Source organism: Haliotis asinina, chromosome 6, assembly GCF_037392515.1.
Source record: "Haliotis asinina isolate JCU_RB_2024 chromosome 6, JCU_Hal_asi_v2, whole genome shotgun sequence".
Classification (NCBI taxonomy): Eukaryota; Metazoa; Mollusca; class Gastropoda; order Lepetellida; family Haliotidae; genus Haliotis; species Haliotis asinina.
The window spans coordinates 47,154,322-47,176,176 of NC_090285.1; the positions used below are offsets into that span (position 1 = coordinate 47,154,322).

Consider the following 21,855-nt stretch of genomic DNA (forward strand, 5'->3'; position numbering starts at 1 on the left):
GAAAAATGTATGGAAATAAGGACGGAGCTTTGTCATTATTAAACCACTTTGTGACGAGTCTTCTGTTCTACATATTAGAAATAAACTATTTCCATAAGTGTATGTATTGCATGACAGCTGAGAACATGATTTGGAAGAATTTGTGATACATGTTTGTTTTAAGGGTGTTGGTATTTCGTTTTAAGTCAAATTTGCTTTTTGCATACAAAATGGCGTCGGAAGAGCGGAAATTTCAAACATGAATTGCTGCAACATTTAAGTAATAAGAATAGTAATTCACGCCATGTTGTGTTTCGGGTTATTATGATTATTCTTAAGCATATTCTATCCATGAGTGTCAGTGACATGGCACGCAATGCCGAACAGTACTGCTGAATGTTGGAAACAGCTTAAGGTTATAAACAACACCGACATTATGTTAATCATTTGGATCGAATTCTACACACATATTATCGTGTCTGGTTGGAAGCTATACTTATTATGGCACTACGTGAAGCATGGTTTTATTTTCATTGTCACTGGTACAGTATGACCGAGAGCTCTCACTGTCTCGATGCTTTGGTGATAGGTTTGCGACTGTATTGATGTTTAAGTTAGGAAATACTAGTGAGAAAGTAGCTCTCTATGCATAATTTTCGTATTGGTACATGTTACAGTATAGGTAAGAGTTCCACCTAACCCCCCATTTTGAATGCCTCCTATGTGTTAAGTTTATTTTTAGAGTTCATGTTTAAGTTTAGGTTTAGGCATGTTGTACAAACCATAGGCCTATATTGCTAGCAGAAGTGTTTGCCCTATTGCAGAAAACCTGTGTATTTTACGCACAAATGATATCAAACACTCTGTGAATTTAGTGTTTTATTGTTGACACATTGCCAGTATACCCTTAGTTGGGATAAATTGCTGTTGCTTAAAATGACTTACTTTAATGTTTGCCAGTTAACTGCTCAGAGATGATCAAAAACCTGCCTTGCCTTGTTTTTGTCATTATCAAACAATCATAGCTGATGTCTGCATGAAGTTCCAAACTGAATCTGACTCCCCAAAACATATCCTGACTCCCTCTCAAGGATAACTCCTGAATTCTTATGCCTCGGCAAACACTGAGCCCTAGATTTATTTTTAAAAAAATATAGAGGATACAGATGGAAGTCCACAAAATGCCCCACCATCAAGAATATAATGCATTATAATGTGGGTAAACACCTATTATAGAAGAAGGAAATTTCCTTCAGTATTTGGTCAGTAACATGTACAAGCTATAATGATTTTTCATTTCAGATCAGTAGTCATTCACCTGCATTCAATTTCCAGTCAGCATATATTTGCTATGGAAGAAGATATTACAGATCCTGATATTTCCTAAACATGAAAAAATTAACCGAGTCATGGCGCCAACAAAAACCATTCACAGGAGTGCGCAAAGCCTTCAATGATTCAGCGTCAAATGTTCCCTCATATTCAGGAAGGAAGAGGCTTGGAAGGATCCCAGTTAACCCAGCAACAGGAGTCACTGCTACAGGGAAAGGGTATGTTGCTTGTGAACCAAATTTGAACAAAATCTATGGAGGCACATCAAGCAATCTAAAATATATTTTGTTTGATAAGACTTCGAAGGATATATGTTAAACTTTCTTGGAAGTCATTTTGCAGCAACTGAACAGTTTACACGATTCATCAGATCTAATATGCCAGTAAGCCAAATATATTAAACACCACCATTCTTAATGTTAAAACCATTCTGTTGTGACCTTTGGTAAATGTTGGTTTGCTGTGCAGATAACAAGAATTTCCTATTTTCAATTACTGATGTTATGTTTACACTATTGCAGTGTAAAATACCCCCAAACATTTCTTATTTTACCCAAAATAAATATTCCCAAAATATGCCAACCATTTGAACCAGGTTTATAATCCTAGATACAATGGTGTTGATGACATTGAAATTCTTCCTTTATTAATGTTTCAGGTCTGACAATGGCAGGAAGCAAACTACCCCAACACAACCTGGTAGAAATGGTGGCTCCAGAGATGCTGACATCAGTTCATGTCTCAGCTCCTCATTTGGCCTTGAACTTGACTCTGACTTCATGTGTGCAGTTGACAAAATGGAAGCAGATTATCAAATGGGAAATAGGGGAGCCCCCATCTGCAGTACACCTGTTGCAAAGGTAGCGAGTGAGAAGGAAAGAGCACCTGTCAGAGAAAAGCAAAGAGCTCGTACAGTAGCTGTTTTGAATTCTGTAACCCCACAGAAGCATAAGAGAGCTGCTGAGCCTGTCAGTGATTCAGAGAAGGCAGAAGCTAATGAGCTGAAACAAGCAAGCAAAGAAATAAATTCAAATTATACATCCTCACGGTATCATCATAATTGTGGGTCTGCTAACTCCAGCAAGACGCACATACCTACTAAAACCATGACAGGAAAAAGAACCAGGGGCACAAAAAGTTCTACAAAATTACAAAATACAAAGACTAAATTTTCTCAGCAGAGTCAAGATTCAATCCACATTCTGACCCCGACACAAAGCCCAGCAGACAAAAAGCACTGCAGTGGTCTGGAAAAAGGAAAAAGTATGATGAATAAAGAGAAACCCATTCAGGCACTGTTTGCAACAATGAATTCCTATCAGACACCACCCATGACTTCAACAGCCGCTGTAGCTTTGTGCCCAGACTCCTCTAGCCCCAAACCCCAGGATTCACAGCGGCTGGTTCAGACGAAGGGAGACAATCATGGAAAGGAAAAGATGGACAGGGCGGTTATAGAAATGGTTAAGACGAAAAAGGGTGGAAATGTAGACATCAGACAATGTAATAGCAGACAATCCTCAAACATTCAAACTTCTGTCCCCCTATCCGAAGTTGGGAACAAAATAAATGTAGGATCGAGTTTGAGTGATCTTCAAAATGTGGAAAAGTTAAAACTTGATGGGAAATCTGAGCTAATCAAGTCTAAATCCGTAATCACTGATATTTGTGGTGGCAGTCATGTGAATTGTAAGGAGAATGCCCGGAATAAATGCTCACCTTCAACCAAAGCATTGGCATTAGACAATCAACAGGAAATTAAACCAGCGACTTGTTCTGGAAGTGATAAGATTAAGAGCCCTGCTGGTAGTGAGAGTTCAGAATCAAATGGAAAAACAGATGTGTGTTTGAATTCAATGGATGCAGCATGTTTGGACAAAGGTACATATTCTAACTTTGTATTTCAAACTTTGTGCTGTCAATCAACTTCTGTATTGTCATGAAGGCAGTGTTTAATTGTAGATGCTAACACTGTTGCTTGATAATGGATTTAGTATCTACACTGATGTATCATACTAACTGGAATAAACAATTTGTATTTTATTGAATTATTGTCACATGAAGATCCAGGTTAGAATACTGATCTTCAGTAGCCCATGCTTGATGTAAGAGGTGACTGGATCAAATGGTCAGACTCGCTGACTTGGTTGACACATGTCATCGGTTCCCAGTTGCACACATCAATGCTCTTGCATTAATCATTGCATTGTCTGGTCCAGACTCAATATTTACAGTTTGCTGCCATGTAGCTGAAATATTGCTGAGTGTGGTGAAAACCTACACTCACTCCTTGAATTATCTCCCTTGTCTATAACAATTCTTATGTACCAGATACGGTACCTCATACCAATTACCGCTGTGTAACAAACTCTGTGATATTCATACTACAGCTGTGCTGGTGAATCATGCTAATTGTCAAGACTGCCTGGATCACATTATTATTTCTGGTATCTTTATCAAGTATAAACTGACCTTTTACAATACATGTAGTATTTCTTGTATGGTATACTGACTTGAAGCATGTTTCACGTGATTTCCATGAACTGTATAGTTTGGAAGCTCTAAACCTTGGATAGGATGGGATTCCAATGTGAAAATGACAAAAAAACAAACATTGCCACTCCAAACTGTGAGAGTATTTCACTCCTGATCATTAATGTTAGTTATATGTGAGGGAGTGAGTTTGGTTTTACGCCGCTTTCAGCAATATTCCAGCTATATCACGACTGGGGACACCAGAAAATGGGCCTCACACATTGTACCCATGTGGGGAATCGAACCCGGGTCTTTGGCGTGTCGCGAACGCTAAGTGATATGTTATAAGCAATGGAAATATTAATGATTCCAAAAGACATACTATGTTTTCATCCTACAGGATGTCTTGTAATTATTTATGCCAATTTTCCCTTTGCGAATCTGTAAAGGATGCAGTATTTTATGCCCTGTGAAATTCTATAGTTAGTGCCTTTTTACTGCGAGTAAAGTCATTTATATATAAAGTGTGGTTGTTTATAAGATACTATTGTGTAGGAAGTGAGTTATTAAGATCCTGTATCTGTGTAGCACGAGGTGTTTTGTGTATAATAATATATATATCATAAGATTCTCCATCTATTGTGTAGGAATGCTTGTTGTAAGATTCTGTATCCCTGTGCCAGGTGTGGACCCCAGCCAGCTGTTGCTGTCTGCATGGGGATTACCTGATGCTGTGCTGACACAGTACCATCGCTTGGGGGTCAGACAGATGTTTGAGTGGCAGGCACAGTGTCTCTGTACTGGAAATGTTCTCAGTAAGTAATATTCCACGAAGTCTCATCTGTGTCATTTCATTGTTTATGAAACAAAATATATATTAAAGCTGAAGTTGTGGATATGGGCAGCCATGTTATTTGTTGGCTCAAAGCAGTGTCTTTAATCATTGTTTCATTGTTTCCATGTGGAACTTCCCTGTTTCTGTTCCATTTTGAGATGCAGAAATAAGATGGGCTGCTCAGAATGCTTTACTTAATCAACATGCTCAGATTTACTTATCTTGACCTCCTGTAGATATGAGGGAGAGCTTCTTTGATCTTGATATAAGCTATATAATAAAGACAATGTTGTGCCTTAGTGTAAACTTAGATTTGATTAGACTGGTCCACCCCTAGCCCATGCTCTTCAGTTTCAGGAACTAAATGCATAATATTCTGTTGATAATTGTTTCTATAAAGATGCAATGGTAAGACCAGCTGCTTCATTTAGAGGGAGTTGTTGCTATTTGAAACCTCATATTAATCAATCAGAATCAAGGATGTTCCATGTTCATGGCATGATAACTTGTAATAACTTGTATCATCTGCAGATGGAGGTAACTTGGTATACTCAGCCCCCACCAGTGCAGGAAAGACATTGGTGGCAGAGCTGCTGATACTGAAGAGAGTTTTGGAGACCAAGAGGAAGGCTCTCTTCATCCTGCCCTTTGTATCTGTCACCAGGGAGAAGATGTTCTCACTGCAGGTAGGGCTCACTGGATCATACACTATCAAGTGAGTTGTTCCTGGACAATGTTGCATAGTGAGTGAGTTGGGTTTTACATCGCTTTTAGCAATATTCCAGCAATATCATGGTGTGGACAAAAGAAATGGGCTGAACACTTTGTATCCATGTGGTGCACTGAACCTGAGCCAGTAGGCTACACCACCGACCCGCAAGGGTGTAGAGAGACCCAAGAGGAAGGCTGTCTTCCTCCTACCTTCATGTCTCCAACCAGGCAGAAGCTGCCTCATTACAAGAAGGGCTCCTTGTATCAGGTGAATTCTCAGCACAAGGGTGTAGAGAGACAAGAAGGAAGGCTTTTCATCCTGCCTTCATGTCTGTCAGGAGGTAGAAGTATCACACTAACAATGTAAGAGTTCAGGACTTACATCAGACCTTCAGTCTCAGCACTGACACACATCATGGTGAACTGATTGCAGCAACTGTACCAGGATGCAGGAGTGCGAGTCAGTGGGTTCATGGGCAGCTACTCTCCACCTGGAGGCTTCAGCAGCATTGACGTGGCTGTCTGCACCATAGAGAAGGGCAACAGCCTCATCAACAGACTTTTAGAGGACAACAAGTTGCACAAGCTGGGTGAGAGATGAAGTTGATTTGTTTGTTAATGCCGCACTCAGCAATATTCCAGCTATACAACAGCGGCCTGTAAACAACTGAGTGTCAAAGAGACTGTACAGTGATCAACAGCATGAGCATCAATATGCACAGTTGGATCCTGTTGGTTGCCTGTTAGGCCAAGCAAGGGTTGCTGAGGAGAGATGGAGTATGGCTGACTACATTCTCAGTGTATTTAGTCACTAGGGACAGGAAATGTTGACAAAGGCCTGCATGTTAACTTGACTTTACTTCAGAATACATTATGACATAGAAATATACAGAGGGAGCGAACGTTTGTGTTTTATTGGCTTAAACTGACAAGAAGTTAGATTGGAGGACAAATGTGGTGCAGCTGCAATTCTGTAGTAATTTGCTCCACACATATTCCAAGGTTTTTAAACAGTCATCAGTGTCCCCACAATTCAGTGTGTAGAGTTGTAGCCATCATGGACTGGCAGAAACTGACTGCTGTGATTATGTGTCTAGTTCTGTTAGCACAATATTGTGCTTGTAGGTGTCATCACATAAAACATTTTGGACTTGCATTACTTTGGGCTGTTCTCTGCACTAATTCTCATCACTTACCAAAGTTGTCACTCTAAGACAATCTAGTTTATAGTGAAATACCCTAAGTTTATCTCCTGACTGATACTGGTAAAGATTTCTGGAATATCAAACTGGGACATGTATCTCTTGTATTGTTTTGCAGGAATAATTGTGGTGGACGAATTGCACATGGTGGGTGACTCTCACCGTGGCTACCTGCTGGAGCTGTTGCTCACCAAGATCTCCTATGTCGCCAACAGGATCAACACCAACACAAAGTACTGCTAATGTTCATCTTCTGTTTGTTGTAATCCATGTATTGTAAATGCTATTGTTTATGAGTGAAGAGGCAGTGGGATAGGCTAGTGGTTAAAGCATTTGCTTCTAACACCAAGGACCCAGGTTTGATTCCCCACATGGGTATAATGTATGAAGCTGTTTCTGGTTTCCCATGGTTTGTGATATGGTTGGATTATTGCTAAAAGTGGCATAGAATTAAACCCACCCTCTCACTCACCTATCTGTGAAAGTGGGCGTGCTTGTGAAAGTAGGCTTGTAGATGAAGATTGATTGGTGCATCACAGACATGATATTGGTAGTTTTCAGCCATCAAGAAACCACATAATTCATAGTCAGTAGCATATTTACAGGATATTGCAAATAATATATTGTTGATATTCATTTGAAAATATTTGCCTCCTCTTGCTGGTAATGATACAGCCATGCTGCAAGCACATGTGGTGCTGCCGTCTGACATCAGTGATGATGTGTTGCATAGGGCCATCTGAGGCAACTGCTAACTCTATGATCATGGCTCATTTGCATTATAGGCCCCATCGGTTAGTTACATTTGAGAGCTTTTCAACATTTTCTATGTTGTAACTTTAATCATTATGTTTTCAATGTGGAAATGACAGTGGTTTCTCTGTCACTTGTGTCAAAACTAGAATTTTGCATGTCTCAGATTTTCAATTACAAGATCCTTGTCTATGGCAATGACTTGTGATTCAAAAAGCATGATGTATTGCCAACAAGTCCCAACTGCATGTGAGGGAAATGCTTGTTTACAAAGTGTCATATAGTTGTTGGTACTGGTTACTTCGAAACAAGTTGTCTGGCTTTTGTCTCATATGAATGGGTTGTTGAAGGCAGCTTTAAACCCGATTCACTCACTCACTGACTAAGAGCTGCTGGCTTATCCCTGTCCAGCATAAAGAAAGCAACCATACATACAGACTGAGATTCATGTACACTCATCGTATTGTCTGTAGGAGAGCAAACTCAAAACGAACACCATGCACATCTATTCAACAGAACGACTGCATGAAAAGTAAGGTGCAAGGTTGATGGCTAGAGTTATCTGCTCTTGACTGTAGGGGACCTGGTGCGGCCCTGTAGGGGTGGTCTCAAGACAAGAATATGTTTCGTTTTGTAAATATTTTGTTGAAAAATATAGTCATAGGATTTAAAATGGACATTTAAATGCTTATATGTACTCCAAGGAGGAATTTCTTCAAAGAATTCATTACCTCCACAGGTTTCCATAAAACTTTGTAGTAGTCAATCCAGTATCATTATCAAGTAATGGGATATCAGTGTATCTGTTGCCAAATGTTCCAGTCAGAATACATCTTCATTTGTTTGTTTTCACAGTGCAGAGTCTACACTGGCAGAAGACCATGTCCAGATTGTAGGTATGAGTGCCACATTGCCTAACCTTGACCTTCTGGCCCGCTGGCTGAAGGCTGACCTGTACAAGACTGACTACCGACCAGTGCCCCTCACTGAGAGTGTCAAGCTGGGGACATCAGTGTTTGACTCCCAGATGAGGAAGCTGAGAGACTTGGACCCCAACCTCACATTTACCGGCGACAGCGACCACATCATCCCTCTGTGTCTGGAGACAATCCTGGCCGGCCACTCCGTCCTTATCTTCTGCCCCACGAAGAACTGGTGTGAAAAGCTGTCTGAGGCCATAGCCAGGGAATTCTATAATCTCAGGAAGGCAGCCAGACCTGCAGAAGGAGACTCTGATAAAGGTACAGTCAGGTGATGCTCAAAGAAAACCTTTTCGATAAGGACAAACTTTATGGATGAACAGCTTGTTTATTCACATGATGTAACGTCTCGATACAGATTCTTGTATTGTTGTCAAGCACATATGATGTTGCATCACCTGAATAAACAATTTGTCTATCCATAAAGTATGTGCTTATTTGACTCTCCATCCTCTAGAAATGCCACTCAAAGAAGAACACATTTTGGATTTTTATCCACAACTACTCAGGAAGGAAATGTTGAAAATCAAATATGAAGGAAGCACACTAATTATACAAAATATTTTGGATGATGAAGCCTGTTGCCACTTGCTGACTGTGTGTGATCAGGCTCTATGATAGTGACATGGATTGAACTATTAGCATTCAGTCTTTATGGAAAAAAAACCCCAAAACATGCCAGTGGTACAATCTGCTTTGTGGAGTTGTGTCCCTTGAACATGTCAGGAACCTATGATTGTGAGATTCGAATCCCAGTTTGCACTGGATTCATATTTTAGGTGTGTGAGCACAATATCAGTGCTTATGGATTTCTTCAAAGATGTTGGCCTTAGTTGAGATGACATGCCATGATATCAATGAGATACTATATTCTATTCTAACTCACTCACTCACTCACTCACTCACTCACTCACTCACTCACTCTTGTTTTGTGATATTTGTACTAGAACTAATTTCAGTTTCAGTCCAATACCAGAAAATAAGGAGCTATACCTTTAACTCATTTGTCAAAAGAAGTCAACTTCACTGATGTGTGTAAGGTAACCTGGAACGTTCATGCACATGTTTGACCAAATTATTGATGATGATCAAATCATGATGGCTAGCACAGAAATATGCTTAAACAATGCACACATTTTCAGCTCTTGGGAGATGTTGTAAAGAACATGATTCTTTAATATCACTTGTGTTGTTAATTCTGTCAATAGTGAAAAGAACCTGATAAATACTTCTTTTGAGTGTAAAATATGTAAACATTGTGTCACAACTGATCAGACTCTGCGTGGCAAATCAATTCCAGTCAACTGAATATGATCAGAAATTCAAGCATAATATTTGACGTCTGATCTAATTTTTTTATAATCTACTCATTTAAAAACTTGATGAAGACATTTATTGACATTTGGTAAGTGCTGACATTTGGTTGCATATTTCTGTTGTTACCATGACTACACCATTAATTCTACCAAATTGTTCCTTTGCACGTGCACTCAACAGCTGCATGGATATGTTGTCAGACATCCAGATCAATTTTAGCCTCCTGCTGCAGTGACAGAAATTAATCAAAAACTCATCCTGGAGCAGTAACAACATATGAGGATGCTCCCCAAACCAAGAAATCTTATCCCAGGGTCCAGAGTTCTAAGTTCTCTTGGCGCTAAGATAGTCGTAAGTGCCATACATTAACGTTAACTTACAACTGTCTAGCTGCTAAGGGAGCTTTGAAAATCTAGCCACTGCTTCACTAAGTGATCGTAATACTAAGATTATCGTGAACCATGTGTTTAAGTATTTGAGTTATGATCATCTCAGTGAGGATCACATTGTGGTACAGGGCACTGAAATTCATCTCACACTTGGACTAGCTTTTATAGTATTCCCAGAAATTATTGAGAATCATGTTGCGTCATGTAACTCATTACGTTTATTAACTTCTGGCGTTTTACTTACATAAACATGTTAAAACATCATCCTTTTACAGTCTCAGTCTTGTTTTAGTACTTTGTTAGACCTCCTCGCTCAGCAATGCATGCCTGAATACACCTAGGCACACTACCCATCAAAGTTTGTAGGTAATCGTGTGACAGGGTATCCCAATATTGGACCACCTCGGCCTTCATATCTTCAATATTTCTCAGTCCCTTTTGGTTTATTCTGTCCTTCATGACTCCCCACACATTCTCAATTGGGTTTAGGTCTGGGCTGTAACTGGGCCAGTCTAAAACTTGAACATTTTCGCCCAACAACCTCTGTTTTGTGTAGTGCGCAGTGTGTTTTGGGTCATTATCATGCTGGAAAATCCAATCATCTTCATACAATGTTTGTGCTATCGGAAGAAGGTGACCATTTAGAATGTCAGCATATCTTTCTTTTGTCAAGTTTCCCGTGAAAACACACAATGGCGTCACTCCGCGAGCCGATATGCCACCCCACATGTGAAACTTCGGGCTATGTTTTGGTCGCTGGTAGATAGGTTTGACAGTATCTTTGGTCCAAATTTTCACACAATCAGGGAAAAGCCAAACAGAACTTTCATCCGAAAAGAAAACATTATCCCAATCTTGATTTTCATGAGCCCGACACCAGTTTAAATGTTTTTCCTTTTGTGCATCTTTCATCAACGGCGAGGGAATTTCACGTTTTTTCACCCAATTAAGTCTCTGTAATTCCTGCCTAACTGTTTCATTGCATACCTGAGGACTTCCTCTGCTAATCATTTCATTTCTGATGTTCTCAACACTTTTCAATTTGCCCCTACTCACAATCTGCCCAAGTCTTCGGCGATCCACAACACTGAATTTCCTAGGCCGACCTGCCCCTGCTTTGTGCTCTATCCCGGTTCTTCAAAGTTCTGTATACTGTAGACAGAGGAATACCATATCTACAAGCTAACACTTTAGCATCAGCCTCACCCCTTTCAAAATCATCTAGAATGAGCTTTCTTTTCTCTCTTGCTGTAAATTCTGCCATGTCATCACAGGAAGCTGTCTGCTCAGACAAGGGAGATAACTCTTGACGTAATGAGCTGCCTTCTAAGCCTTCAAGAGTTGTCTCCTTTATTAAGTATGCTTAGTGCATAGTGAAAGCCCTTTTTCCAATCTTAGCATCATTACAGACAGACAGACAGACAGACATTTTTTTATTCTGTATAAAGGCCACAGGCCCAAAATACAAACATAATTCAATTACAGTCGCTGAGCATATTTTAAATGGATCCTCTTTTCAGCATGAAAGAGGAAATGTCCAACATTATGGAGAGTATTTGTGTTGGGATCTTTAAAAATGTTAACAACAGACATGAGGTTGTGTGGTTTCTTTAGCGTATTACTAAGGTATTTCGTTCTAATATCTGCATATAGTGGGCATTCCAATAAAATATAGAATTCATCCTCAATGACATTTACATTATTATTTTTGCAGTGGCTACACAGTCTTAGATGTCTATCAGTATTAGTGTATCTTCCAGTTTCTATGGCAATTTTGAAGTTTGAACATCTAAATCTAGAAATAGCAGTTCTTACATAAACAGCATCATTACAAAAAAACCCAAAGATTTTCTCAATAATTTCTGGGAACACTGTACATTACACAAGCTGACTGGCTTGAGCAGTCTATATTTCTGTTCCTGCTGCTATTCTGCCAGTATAATGACCACTCCCTGTCCTGCAGGGTTTGTGAGGGCATCGTCCCTGGTTCGCCTCCCCCTTGACCAGACAGCCCTGAGGGACGTTCTGCTGCAGCTGCAGAGGAGCCCTGTGGGACTGGACTCTGTATTGGGGCGGACTGTGCCCCTCGGAGTTGCATACCATCATGCAGGTAACGGCTGAAATGTATGAAGTGATAAAGTGTCTTTATGAATCAGAGTTGATTTTTTTTTTTAATTATACAGATGTGAAGCGGTTTTGGGATTTCATGCAGGTTGTATCTCCACTTGATTGTTATAACATGGACCAAAATGAGGATCGGATTGTTTCAATATGACATGTACCACATGTCATGAGTTTTCTGTAAATATTTGCATTAACCATCACTTGTAGTTTGAGGGATTCAATCTAAAAACTTCACTCATGTGGTTATAATATAAATACAAATAAAGTCAAACAATAAAGTCTGAAGTGAAAAGTCAAACATTAAATAGGTCTTACTTAGTTGACTAGATATGACACATTATACTGCCACTCTTTTATATTCTGAAATATGTTTTGGAAACTACAGGTTTTCCCAAAAGTGTAAATAGCCTTTTATCAAACTTAGTGAATAAGACATTAATAATGTCATTAGATCATGATATCATGGTGACCAATGAAGTCAATGGTCTCCAAAGCATTCTGATGCATTTGAATTGTCGTGATGTCTCCAGTGGATGCCGATTATGGATGTGAACATGAAATATGATAATTTATATCAGTCAGCCATCAAAACTACTTGGATTTTGTTAAACTGCTGTGTTCAAGGTCTGACATTTGACGAACGTGACATCATAGAGGGCGCCTTCCGTCAGTGTACTGTGAAGGTTCTGGTTGCTACCTCTACATTATCCTCTGGTGTCAACCTTCCAGCCAGACGTGTCATCATACGTTCCGTCATGTTCCATGGGAAAGTGATAGACACCTTGACGTACAAGCAGATGGTGGGCCGAGCTGGCAGGAAGGGTGTGGACACAGAAGGTAGGTCATAGACACCATAACATACGACGATTTTATGCATGTCTTTGTAAATGAAGAGATCCTTCCTCTCTTTCTCCCATCAGTCCCTCCTGGATTCCGCTGCAATTTTTTAAGAATTCTGCGGCAAATTTAAGCAAATTCTGCACCCCAGTTTTCAGTATTCTGCAAAACATTCTGTGGCTAAAACATTTAGAAAAAACAACTAAAACATTATACAGACCTTCATAGTTTAATTCTCAAACACAGATATAAAGTTAAGTCGACAGTACACATCACATCTTGAGTGACAAAGCACCAACACCTTTTTCTGTGTTTGAGAATTAAACACTCGCTGAAAGTTGTTTCTCTTTTCTCAGTTGATGCAGACGAACAACTTCCGGTTTCTTGCAGACAATTTTATACCTAAAAGAAATCTGAAATAATTTCAATTTTCAATTACATTCGATTTTGAGAATGTAGTTGCAGTGTCAAATTCATCTAATATTTTTTGAAAAATGCCCAAAACTTGCTGTATTAATAAAGTATCTTTAATCATGATTATTTTGAAAATGTTGTCACTATAAATATGTCAGTCCTTGTTATGTGTAACCAACCCTACTTTTGACATTAGCTCTACTTTTTGTTTCGGCTGACAGTTTCACTCAGTTGTTTAAGATGAACAAATTCCACGGCAGAAAAGTGGCAAATTCTGCACGGATTCTGCACGCAAATGTGTTTTCCACCAACCAGACGTTTTTCTGTATGGCAAGGTACTTTCTGTGATTTTTTCTGCAACTGCGGAATCCCATATTGCACATGTAGTTGCTGCTATCACAAGCATGATCACAATGTAAGATAAGTTTTTAGGAATTCAGTCCTGCCCAATAACGAAGCACACATGACACATGGTTTGATGGGTACCTGGTGGGATAAGATGTTCAAATGACTATTAACCTTCTAACGCTTCACAGTCAGTTTGGGTTAACTGAGCAACATTATTGGTCCACACAATAATCATGAAGAAACAAATTGTGATACATATACATAAACCAAATACCATATACGACATAAATATAGGACCGAAATAATTGAAAAACTTATTGCCCTAGTGGCGACTCAGGTAATTTCAGTCGCCCTCGTCGGGCGATAAGGTGAGAGTGAAGAGCATTGCAGGTCACATGACCAGTTGCGTAGAAAAGGGGAGACTATACGTGGGTGAGTTTTTTTTTACGTCCGCTTCTTTTAGAAGGGAACTTCAAGGGATTTCAGGTGTTCCACTACCTTTGCCAGGGAAGAGGCGATAAGCAATAAGCATGAGTCAAGATAAGTATAAAATATGAATTTAATTAAAAAAATTACATTATGACAATCCTCTGTCAGTATGTACTGTTATACACCCATCTTGCCAGGTGAGAGTGTGCTGGTGTGTAAACCAAATGAGAAGAGTCGTGCCATGGAGCTGATGAGGTCAGAGCTGCCACCTGTCAGGAGCTGCCTCATCCGGGAGGGGAGTGAAGAGCTCAGCTCCAGTATGAAGAGGGCGATACTGGAGGTTGGACATCACTTGAGTTGTTTTTCCCATTTGCCTTTGGTGCTGCAGGTTCAGGTTTGCAGTTATCTCCCTTAGCTGTGACAAGATCAGTACATCCTTGGAGTTTTGTGTGCATTAGCTCTATGGCCAGATTTGTGCGTTTCATGAAAGAGTAAACTTTTCGCATCACTTTGGACTTATTATCCACATCAGGCATCACTTGACTTACTTGTCACATTTGCTTAGGGTGCTTCAGGTTCAGGTTCACAGCTACCTCCATTAGCTGTGACAAGAAGTGCAGATTCTTAGAGTTGTGTGTGCATTAGCTCTATAGCCAGATTTGTGTGTTTCATAAATGGGTAAACTTTTCGCATCACTTTGGACTTTCCATCCACATCAGGCTGACTTGCCACAATGTGACTGTCCCGTTATGAAAGGTCTCAAAGTCACTGACTCGTAGCTTAACACACAGTAAGAGATTGATAAGGGGCTCCTTTCATGAAACAACCTTTGCTAAGGTAAACCTTAACTCCCATTCTTTACCGTTATGCTTAAGTTACCTTAGTGACTTACGATCACCTTAGTACGTTGTGAAAGAAAGCCTTGGTCTGTTGTACAGTGAACGAGCTTTGTACTATACCAGTAAACACTTGTGTGGAGCAATACATCATTCAATGTGAGTAGTTGAAAAAAAGTCTTAAATGATGAGCACAGCAGAGAGAAGATATATAAATATGCCATTAGGAATTCTGTTTGTGATGAGTATGGTGTGAGTGAAGTCTTGATAGTATGTTATACAGCCTTGTCTTTGTACAGATTGTGGTTAGCGGTGTTGCAACAGCTCCACAGGATGTTGCTGCGTATGCGTCGTGCACGATGTTAGCAGCCACTTCGGAGGAGCAGGACAACAACCAGCTGATAGACACCTGCATCAGCTTCCTGAGAGAGAACGAGTTTGTCACACTGAAAACTACTAAAAACAGTGGTAAGACTGTACATATACCTGATATGTCAAGAGAATCCATATTTCAGTGAGTTGGGTTTTACACTGCTTTTAGCTATGTTACAGCAGCATCACATCGGGGACACCAGAAATATTCTTCACACATTGTGGGGAATCAAACCTGGGCCTTCAGCATGACAAGCGAATGCTTTAACCACTAGGCTACCCCACTGCTCCAAATTCTGAAGGTCATGTTTGAGTTCCACACATTGTAACCTACATTCCACATATTTCTGATGTCCCAAGCTGTGATATTGTTAGAAAATTGCTAAAAATCTATACTCACTCGATCACAGTGAGCTAAGGGCCTGTAACAACTTGTTCTTCCTTTCAGTTTTGCTTCTGTGACACAGATGTATTTTCTATACTTGAATGTCCAAGAGTTCTGTCCCTTACCAATGAATAGGTTAATTTTGAAGGTTGGTTTGTTGCACGCATGCACGCTTGTTCACAATGCAGGGAATGCATGCATGCATGAAAGCATGGAACCACTTCAAATTAGTTTTGACAACAGCTCTTATACTTCCTTGTCAGATGGCAGCACCAGTGAGAGATTCTACCCCACCCAGCTTGGTTCAGCAGTGCTTGCCTCGTCTCTCTCACCGGACGAGGGACTGGCTGTGTTTGCAGAGCTGCAAAGAGCTCGGCGCTGCTTTGTTCTAGAAGATGAGCTACATGTCATATATCTGGTGGGTTGTGTCTTCTACATTAACAGCTTTTCAGCTGTAGTCCACTGAACTGTCCTCACCACAAATATCTCCATTAAGCATTTACTGTGGATTTTGAACTGTTTAAAGATACTGGATTTTGTTCATAAACTAAAGACAAGTAATCCACCGACACAACCAGTTTTTATAAGTCGGGTGAGTAACATCTAAAATTATAGGCCCAGTGTTTGTCTTCAATGGACCATAAGAAGGTGTAGACAGATTTTGTTTGAAAAACGTGAGATATCTCCCATATGATAAATTCCATATGATTAATGTGACATTTTGGAGTATATTCTTATGACTTCAAAAGGTGAATGAAAACTAGTAAACCATTAGGTAGTTGATGTTGATTGGTAATGACAGTAGACTAATGGAGTGAGTGACTGAGTTTAGTTTTACGCCGCACTCAGCAATATTCCAGCTATAAGGCAGCGGTCTGTAAATAATCGAGTCTGGACCAGACAATCCACTGATCAGCAACATGAGCATCGATCTGCGCAATTGGGAACCGATGACATGTGCCAACCAAGTCAGCGAGCCTGACCACCCGATCCCGTTAGTCGCCTCTTACGACAAGCATAGTCGCCTTTGTAGACTAATGGAAGCTAGGAGTAAGTCTAGTGAAGATTAGTATTGACAGGTATAAGCACTGATAATGGACAATGGGAGTGCAGACATGGAAGCCAGACAGATGGATAGCAGCACATATAATACTACTCTAAAGGTAATGTTATGAATACTTGTGATGTTTGGACCCTGACTTCCACAGCCTGTGGTGTTGACTAAAATTTATGGTCAGCCCTAGTGACTTGATTGGCTCATAATGTGTCACTGGATTATGTGGTCTACATTGTTAGGCCCACATCATAACTGAAAATTGCTGCATGTGCCATCAAACAAATGGTATTATGTTGTGTTCAGAAGCTTATCATGCATATGTGGATGATGACAGGTGACCCCTATCTACTCCGGGGAAGTGTCTGCTAACATAGACTGGTACCAGTTCTACTGCAGCTGGGAGAAGATGCACCCTAGTCGGCGCCGTGTGGCTGAACTTGTTGGTGTGGAGGAAGGCTTCATTGTCAAGGCAGTCAGAGGGCGCATCGTCACCAAGACAGCTGCCCAGGCTCGTTCTGTCGCCATTCATCGAAGGTTTTACACCAGTCTAGTTCTGCTGGATCTCGTACAGGAAGTTCCATTGAATGAGGTCGCCAGGAAGTACAATGTCAACAAAGGTCAACTTCAATCTCTGCAACAGTCCTCTGCTACTTTTGCAGGTGAAGCACATAATTATCTTCACTGAATTAGATCAATACGTGCCACTAATTGAAAGAATTGGACTGACAGTAGATAACACTGGATGTTCATTTTATTTCATAGTGTGGTCGAAGTAGCATGTTGTTTCCTAAGGCTTGTTTTGTTTCATAAATCAGTTTTAGGGACGGTGGCCAAAATGAAAATAAAGATTTGTTAACAGGAAGCAATTCCATGAAAGTGTGATTGAAAGCATCATTTGAGGACCAAATTATGGTGACACTGTTCTCTACCCTACGGTCTTCACAATGACTTGTCCATTAATTTCTATTCATGATGATAGTGTTCTTTACGATATTCTCTCTACAATGACTGGTCCCTTCATGACAAGGTATGGTGACTGTCTTCTGTGGCCGCCTTGGATGGTACAACCTAGAGCTGATCCTGTCACAGTTCCAGAACCGACTGACATTTGGCATTCAGCGAGAGCTGTGTGATCTGGTACGCATCTCCCTCCTGAATGGCCAGCGTGCCCGCCAGCTGTACAACGGTGGCTATCAGACAGTTGCCTCCCTTGCCAACAGCAACCCACAGGATGTGGAAAATCTGCTTAAAACATCCTCACCATTTCAAAGGTATTGTTGTTCAATCCAAGTCAGGGTTCAGCTCCCAGTTCATCCAAATATGTTTCTCTGCTGACACACTGTTGTATTTGTTATAAGTGAAATACTGTTGAGAGCAGCATTAAGCAAAACTCACTCATTTACTCTAATGATTGTTGGAGACCGAATCATGTTACCTGTGTGCTTTTTCATGGGAATAGAGCTTTGTGTACGCCATCTGTGGTAATTCTTGGAATACGTTATGGTAAATCCGAATAAGAAGTTCAGCAGTCAAGTGTGTTTTGTTAGTTATGGGGGTGAACAAAAACTAGATTAGTCAAAGGGAAGTGAAAATTGTAATCATAATTTTTCCTTATCCTGACTCATGCTTATTATGCTTATGTCTTCCCTCTCTGCGAAGATCACGGAACGCTTGAAGTCCCTTGAAGTTCCCTTCAAAATGAAGTGGACATTCAATACACTCACCCACCAGAAGCCTCCCTTTCCTGCCACTACAGTCACATGACCAGCCATTCTTGTCACTCTCTCCTTCATCGCCTGACGAGGATGGTGGGGTCAATTTGGGTCCCAATAAAGTAATAAGTTTTGCTTATATTTTGCTCCTGAAAACTAAGTTGTCTCATATTCGGTTTCTGGATTGTAATTATTATTGTCATGATGTAAAGTTATTGTTGAAATTTATATATTTTCATTTGGACATGTTTTCTTCAACTTAGACTTGGTCTTAGTCAATGAAATCATCCTTCCAGTGTGAACTACGGAGTTGATGCCAGTGAGACTTTGTCTAGATCACAGGACTCCAACAAAGTTCATACCTATAAGGTGAGTAACAAGGACATTGACACATGGACGTTTCCCCCAACTGCGTCGATATCTATGATCCTTGAAACCTTGTCAATGGCCTTCAGACAGCGACTAAGTACCAGCAACAACACATTCTGGCCTTCAGCATTCGTCAATTCCCACTGCATCACATGGAGCTCTTTATAAAAGTGTCCAGTGTAGATGAGGCCTACTAGCAATGAGACTCACAACAGACCCTCCAAAGTGGAGGGTCTGCAACTGGCTCAACTAGGTACAACCACTGGGTGTAGTTTCTTTGCACTCACCCATTCCAGGGCTATGAACGAGGCCCTCATCTCCAAGTTCAGCAACACAGAGACTGAAGACGAAGGGATGATCCTCTGTGCACTCACCACACAGAAGAAGGATCAACAATTCATATCAGAGAATCTAGTCTCTACGTCTGGGGGATTGAATCTACTACATGGGCAAGGATTATTATCAACAACAGCTTCACTAAGCCTTTATATAGAGCTCCCCGGTCAGCATCTACAGTATTCCACGGCAGAATTGAGGAATCCGTCAGCGAGGACTCCAGGGAAGTAATGATGATAAAGTTGATTGACCCTTTGACTACGGTCCTCAAGTGTTACTCCAACAAGTCAATGTTCTCTGGGGTTCAGAGAGCGAGAGACAAAAAGTACAACGCTCATGGCGGCAAGAACTCCTTTCATCGCTCAACCAGAGGAAGCAGGCACTCCCATGGAAGAGGACATCCTGCTAGGGGTAGTATAGGAGGAAAGTGCTGAAGATCAGGTTTGGAATGACTGGAGTCTTCCACCCCTTGCAAATGCCATACAACCTTCACGAGAGGATGGAGGTATACAACGCTACTGGAAGAATTGAGGACTTCTCATGAGCATCTTACAAGACAGCTACAACATCCCGCTACACGCAGCATTACTGAAAATAAGAGACCTGGATCAATTAACACCAGTGCCTAGATTGTGGAAGCTCTCTTAGCACTAAGATAGTCATACGTTAATGTTAATGTATGGCACTTATGACTATCTTAGCACTAAGAGAGCTTGGAAAATCTAGGCTCTGGATTCTACTCCCCAATCTTACTGGTACCCCCACAAGAAATGCTCCAAGGAAAAGTTTCAACTTATATACAATATGAAGGAGTTCAACAAGAATTATCTACTGAAACTATAATGTTCAGAATGATCCATCTGCTACAAACGCATCATTTCATCCGTCAAGCAGATTATCTAGCCAGCATCGATCTACAATATGTGTACCGACACATTCTGATTCATCCAGACTACAGGAAATCCCTGTGCTTCCTATTCATCAGTGAGCACTACCAATGAATGGTTCTACTGTTTGGAATATATTCGGCCCTGTGACTTTTTACTCGGGGTCACCAAGCCAATCGTCAGCAGGGACTTCGCAGTGCCTTTTACCTGAATGACAGCATTCAAGCTCATCATGAGACAACTTAACTCAGGCTACAGCTGACTTCACCATGTGGCTGCTAACTCAACTTGAATGGCTTGTGAATTTACTGGAGTCAGAATTAGAGCAGCAGCAAGATCTTCAATTCCTCAGGATTCAGTTCCTCACTCGTTATCCCATCTGTGGGTCAAAATTGAGGCCATAACAGAACAAACTGTACTCTCTCTGTTACCACTATGACAGTGGCAATGTCTGCTTGGTCTGCTCATATCAGCACAGGATTTGACCAGATGAGGACGTCTACAACTATGCCAGTTACAATGGTTCCTGATTTGGTAACTCAACACCTTGGATCAGATAGCGCTGTCGGACAACTTGAGAGAATATCTACTATGATGGACTCACTGATGGAATGTCTGCGCAAGGACTTATTTTCTAGACCCGGTCCACAACAATTATCTCTACCTAGATGCATATAGGTTCGGGTGCTCTGTATGGTTGAGGTGCACACCTGGGCAATGAGGTGGCAGCAGGAATCTGGAAGAGCGACGAACACATTCAGCATATCAACCACCTGGAGATGAAAACTGTAATCAACACAGTACATCATTGGTCGACAGCACTGAGGAACAAACTGCTGATGATCATTCACACCGACAACTCCACAGTAGCGTTCTGCTTAAACAAGGAAGGATCGACATGATCTCACACTCTGCTTTCAATTCTTTGACATCATCAACTGACTTGAACCTCCACATAAGGGTATGTCACATCCTAGGTGCACACAATGCCATGGCTGACGCGCTGTCATGCCTTTCACAACGATCTCCAAGGGAATGGATGCAATATCGAGAGCCATTTCGACTCATCAATCACACATTTGGATCTCTGCAAATAGACCTATTTCAAGGTTCAACAAGCAGATACCATCATTCATATCTCCACTGTTAGATCCGTTAACATGGACAACAGACGCTCTCAGCATCTCATGGGCAGGACAGAAGGCTTACACCTTACCAGCTCCAGTACTCCTATTGAAAGCGATCAGGAAGATAAAACTGATGATGCTGATACAACTGATTTCGGTTGGGCCTGAAAGGAAAGCTTTACTGCAGTGAAAGCCAAACATCATCAAGTAGCAGACTACTTATGTCATCTACGACATACCAGAGGACTGAGGAAAGGTTCTATAACCTCGACAAACTTGGCGACACTCAGCTCTGTTATCACCATGAAAACAGGGATCAAGCTAATACAAGACACTTTTATGGATGACAACTTCTTTAATTCTTTTAACACGACATTTCAAGGCTAATTCTTGCCCCTTCGTCAGGTGGATAATGAGCATAGGTAACATTACAGAATATATATAGGTATACATGAAGCCAGAGAGGTAAGATGTATATACAAGCACATAAATGTAGTTAGGTATATACAATCACAGAGGAGAGATGAAAAGGAGGAATGTTTTAACAGTACATGGTTGTTTACACAGCTGATAGATTGAGAGTCTATGAGTCCTTGTTGACACACCAGGCAGAGGGTAGGTACATGCCTTGATCTCTATTGATCTGAGG

The 21,855-nt window shown here is 40.7% G+C and overlaps 1 protein-coding gene across 1 annotated transcript in view; it reads left to right on the forward strand.

The window, feature by feature from the left end:
- The first annotated feature begins 1,368 nt into the window (after positions 1-1,368).
- The window catches only part of LOC137287915 (DNA polymerase theta-like), a 40,731-nt gene continuing 20,244 nt past the window's right edge, over positions 1,369-21,855 (forward strand). Inside the window, exons 1-14 of the mRNA XM_067820289.1 lie at positions 1,369-1,529; positions 1,970-3,192; positions 4,470-4,601; positions 5,153-5,307; positions 5,766-5,922; positions 6,653-6,767; positions 8,143-8,528; positions 11,937-12,083; positions 12,722-12,934; positions 14,323-14,465; positions 15,261-15,429; positions 15,982-16,136; positions 17,110-17,434; positions 17,803-18,046. Coding sequence (XP_067676390.1) covers positions 1,369-1,529; positions 1,970-3,192; positions 4,470-4,601; positions 5,153-5,307; positions 5,766-5,922; positions 6,653-6,767; positions 8,143-8,528; positions 11,937-12,083; positions 12,722-12,934; positions 14,323-14,465; positions 15,261-15,429; positions 15,982-16,136; positions 17,110-17,434; positions 17,803-18,046 — 3,725 coding nt within the window. The remainder of the gene's footprint in view (positions 1,530-1,969; positions 3,193-4,469; positions 4,602-5,152; positions 5,308-5,765; positions 5,923-6,652; positions 6,768-8,142; positions 8,529-11,936; positions 12,084-12,721; positions 12,935-14,322; positions 14,466-15,260; positions 15,430-15,981; positions 16,137-17,109; positions 17,435-17,802; positions 18,047-21,855) is intronic.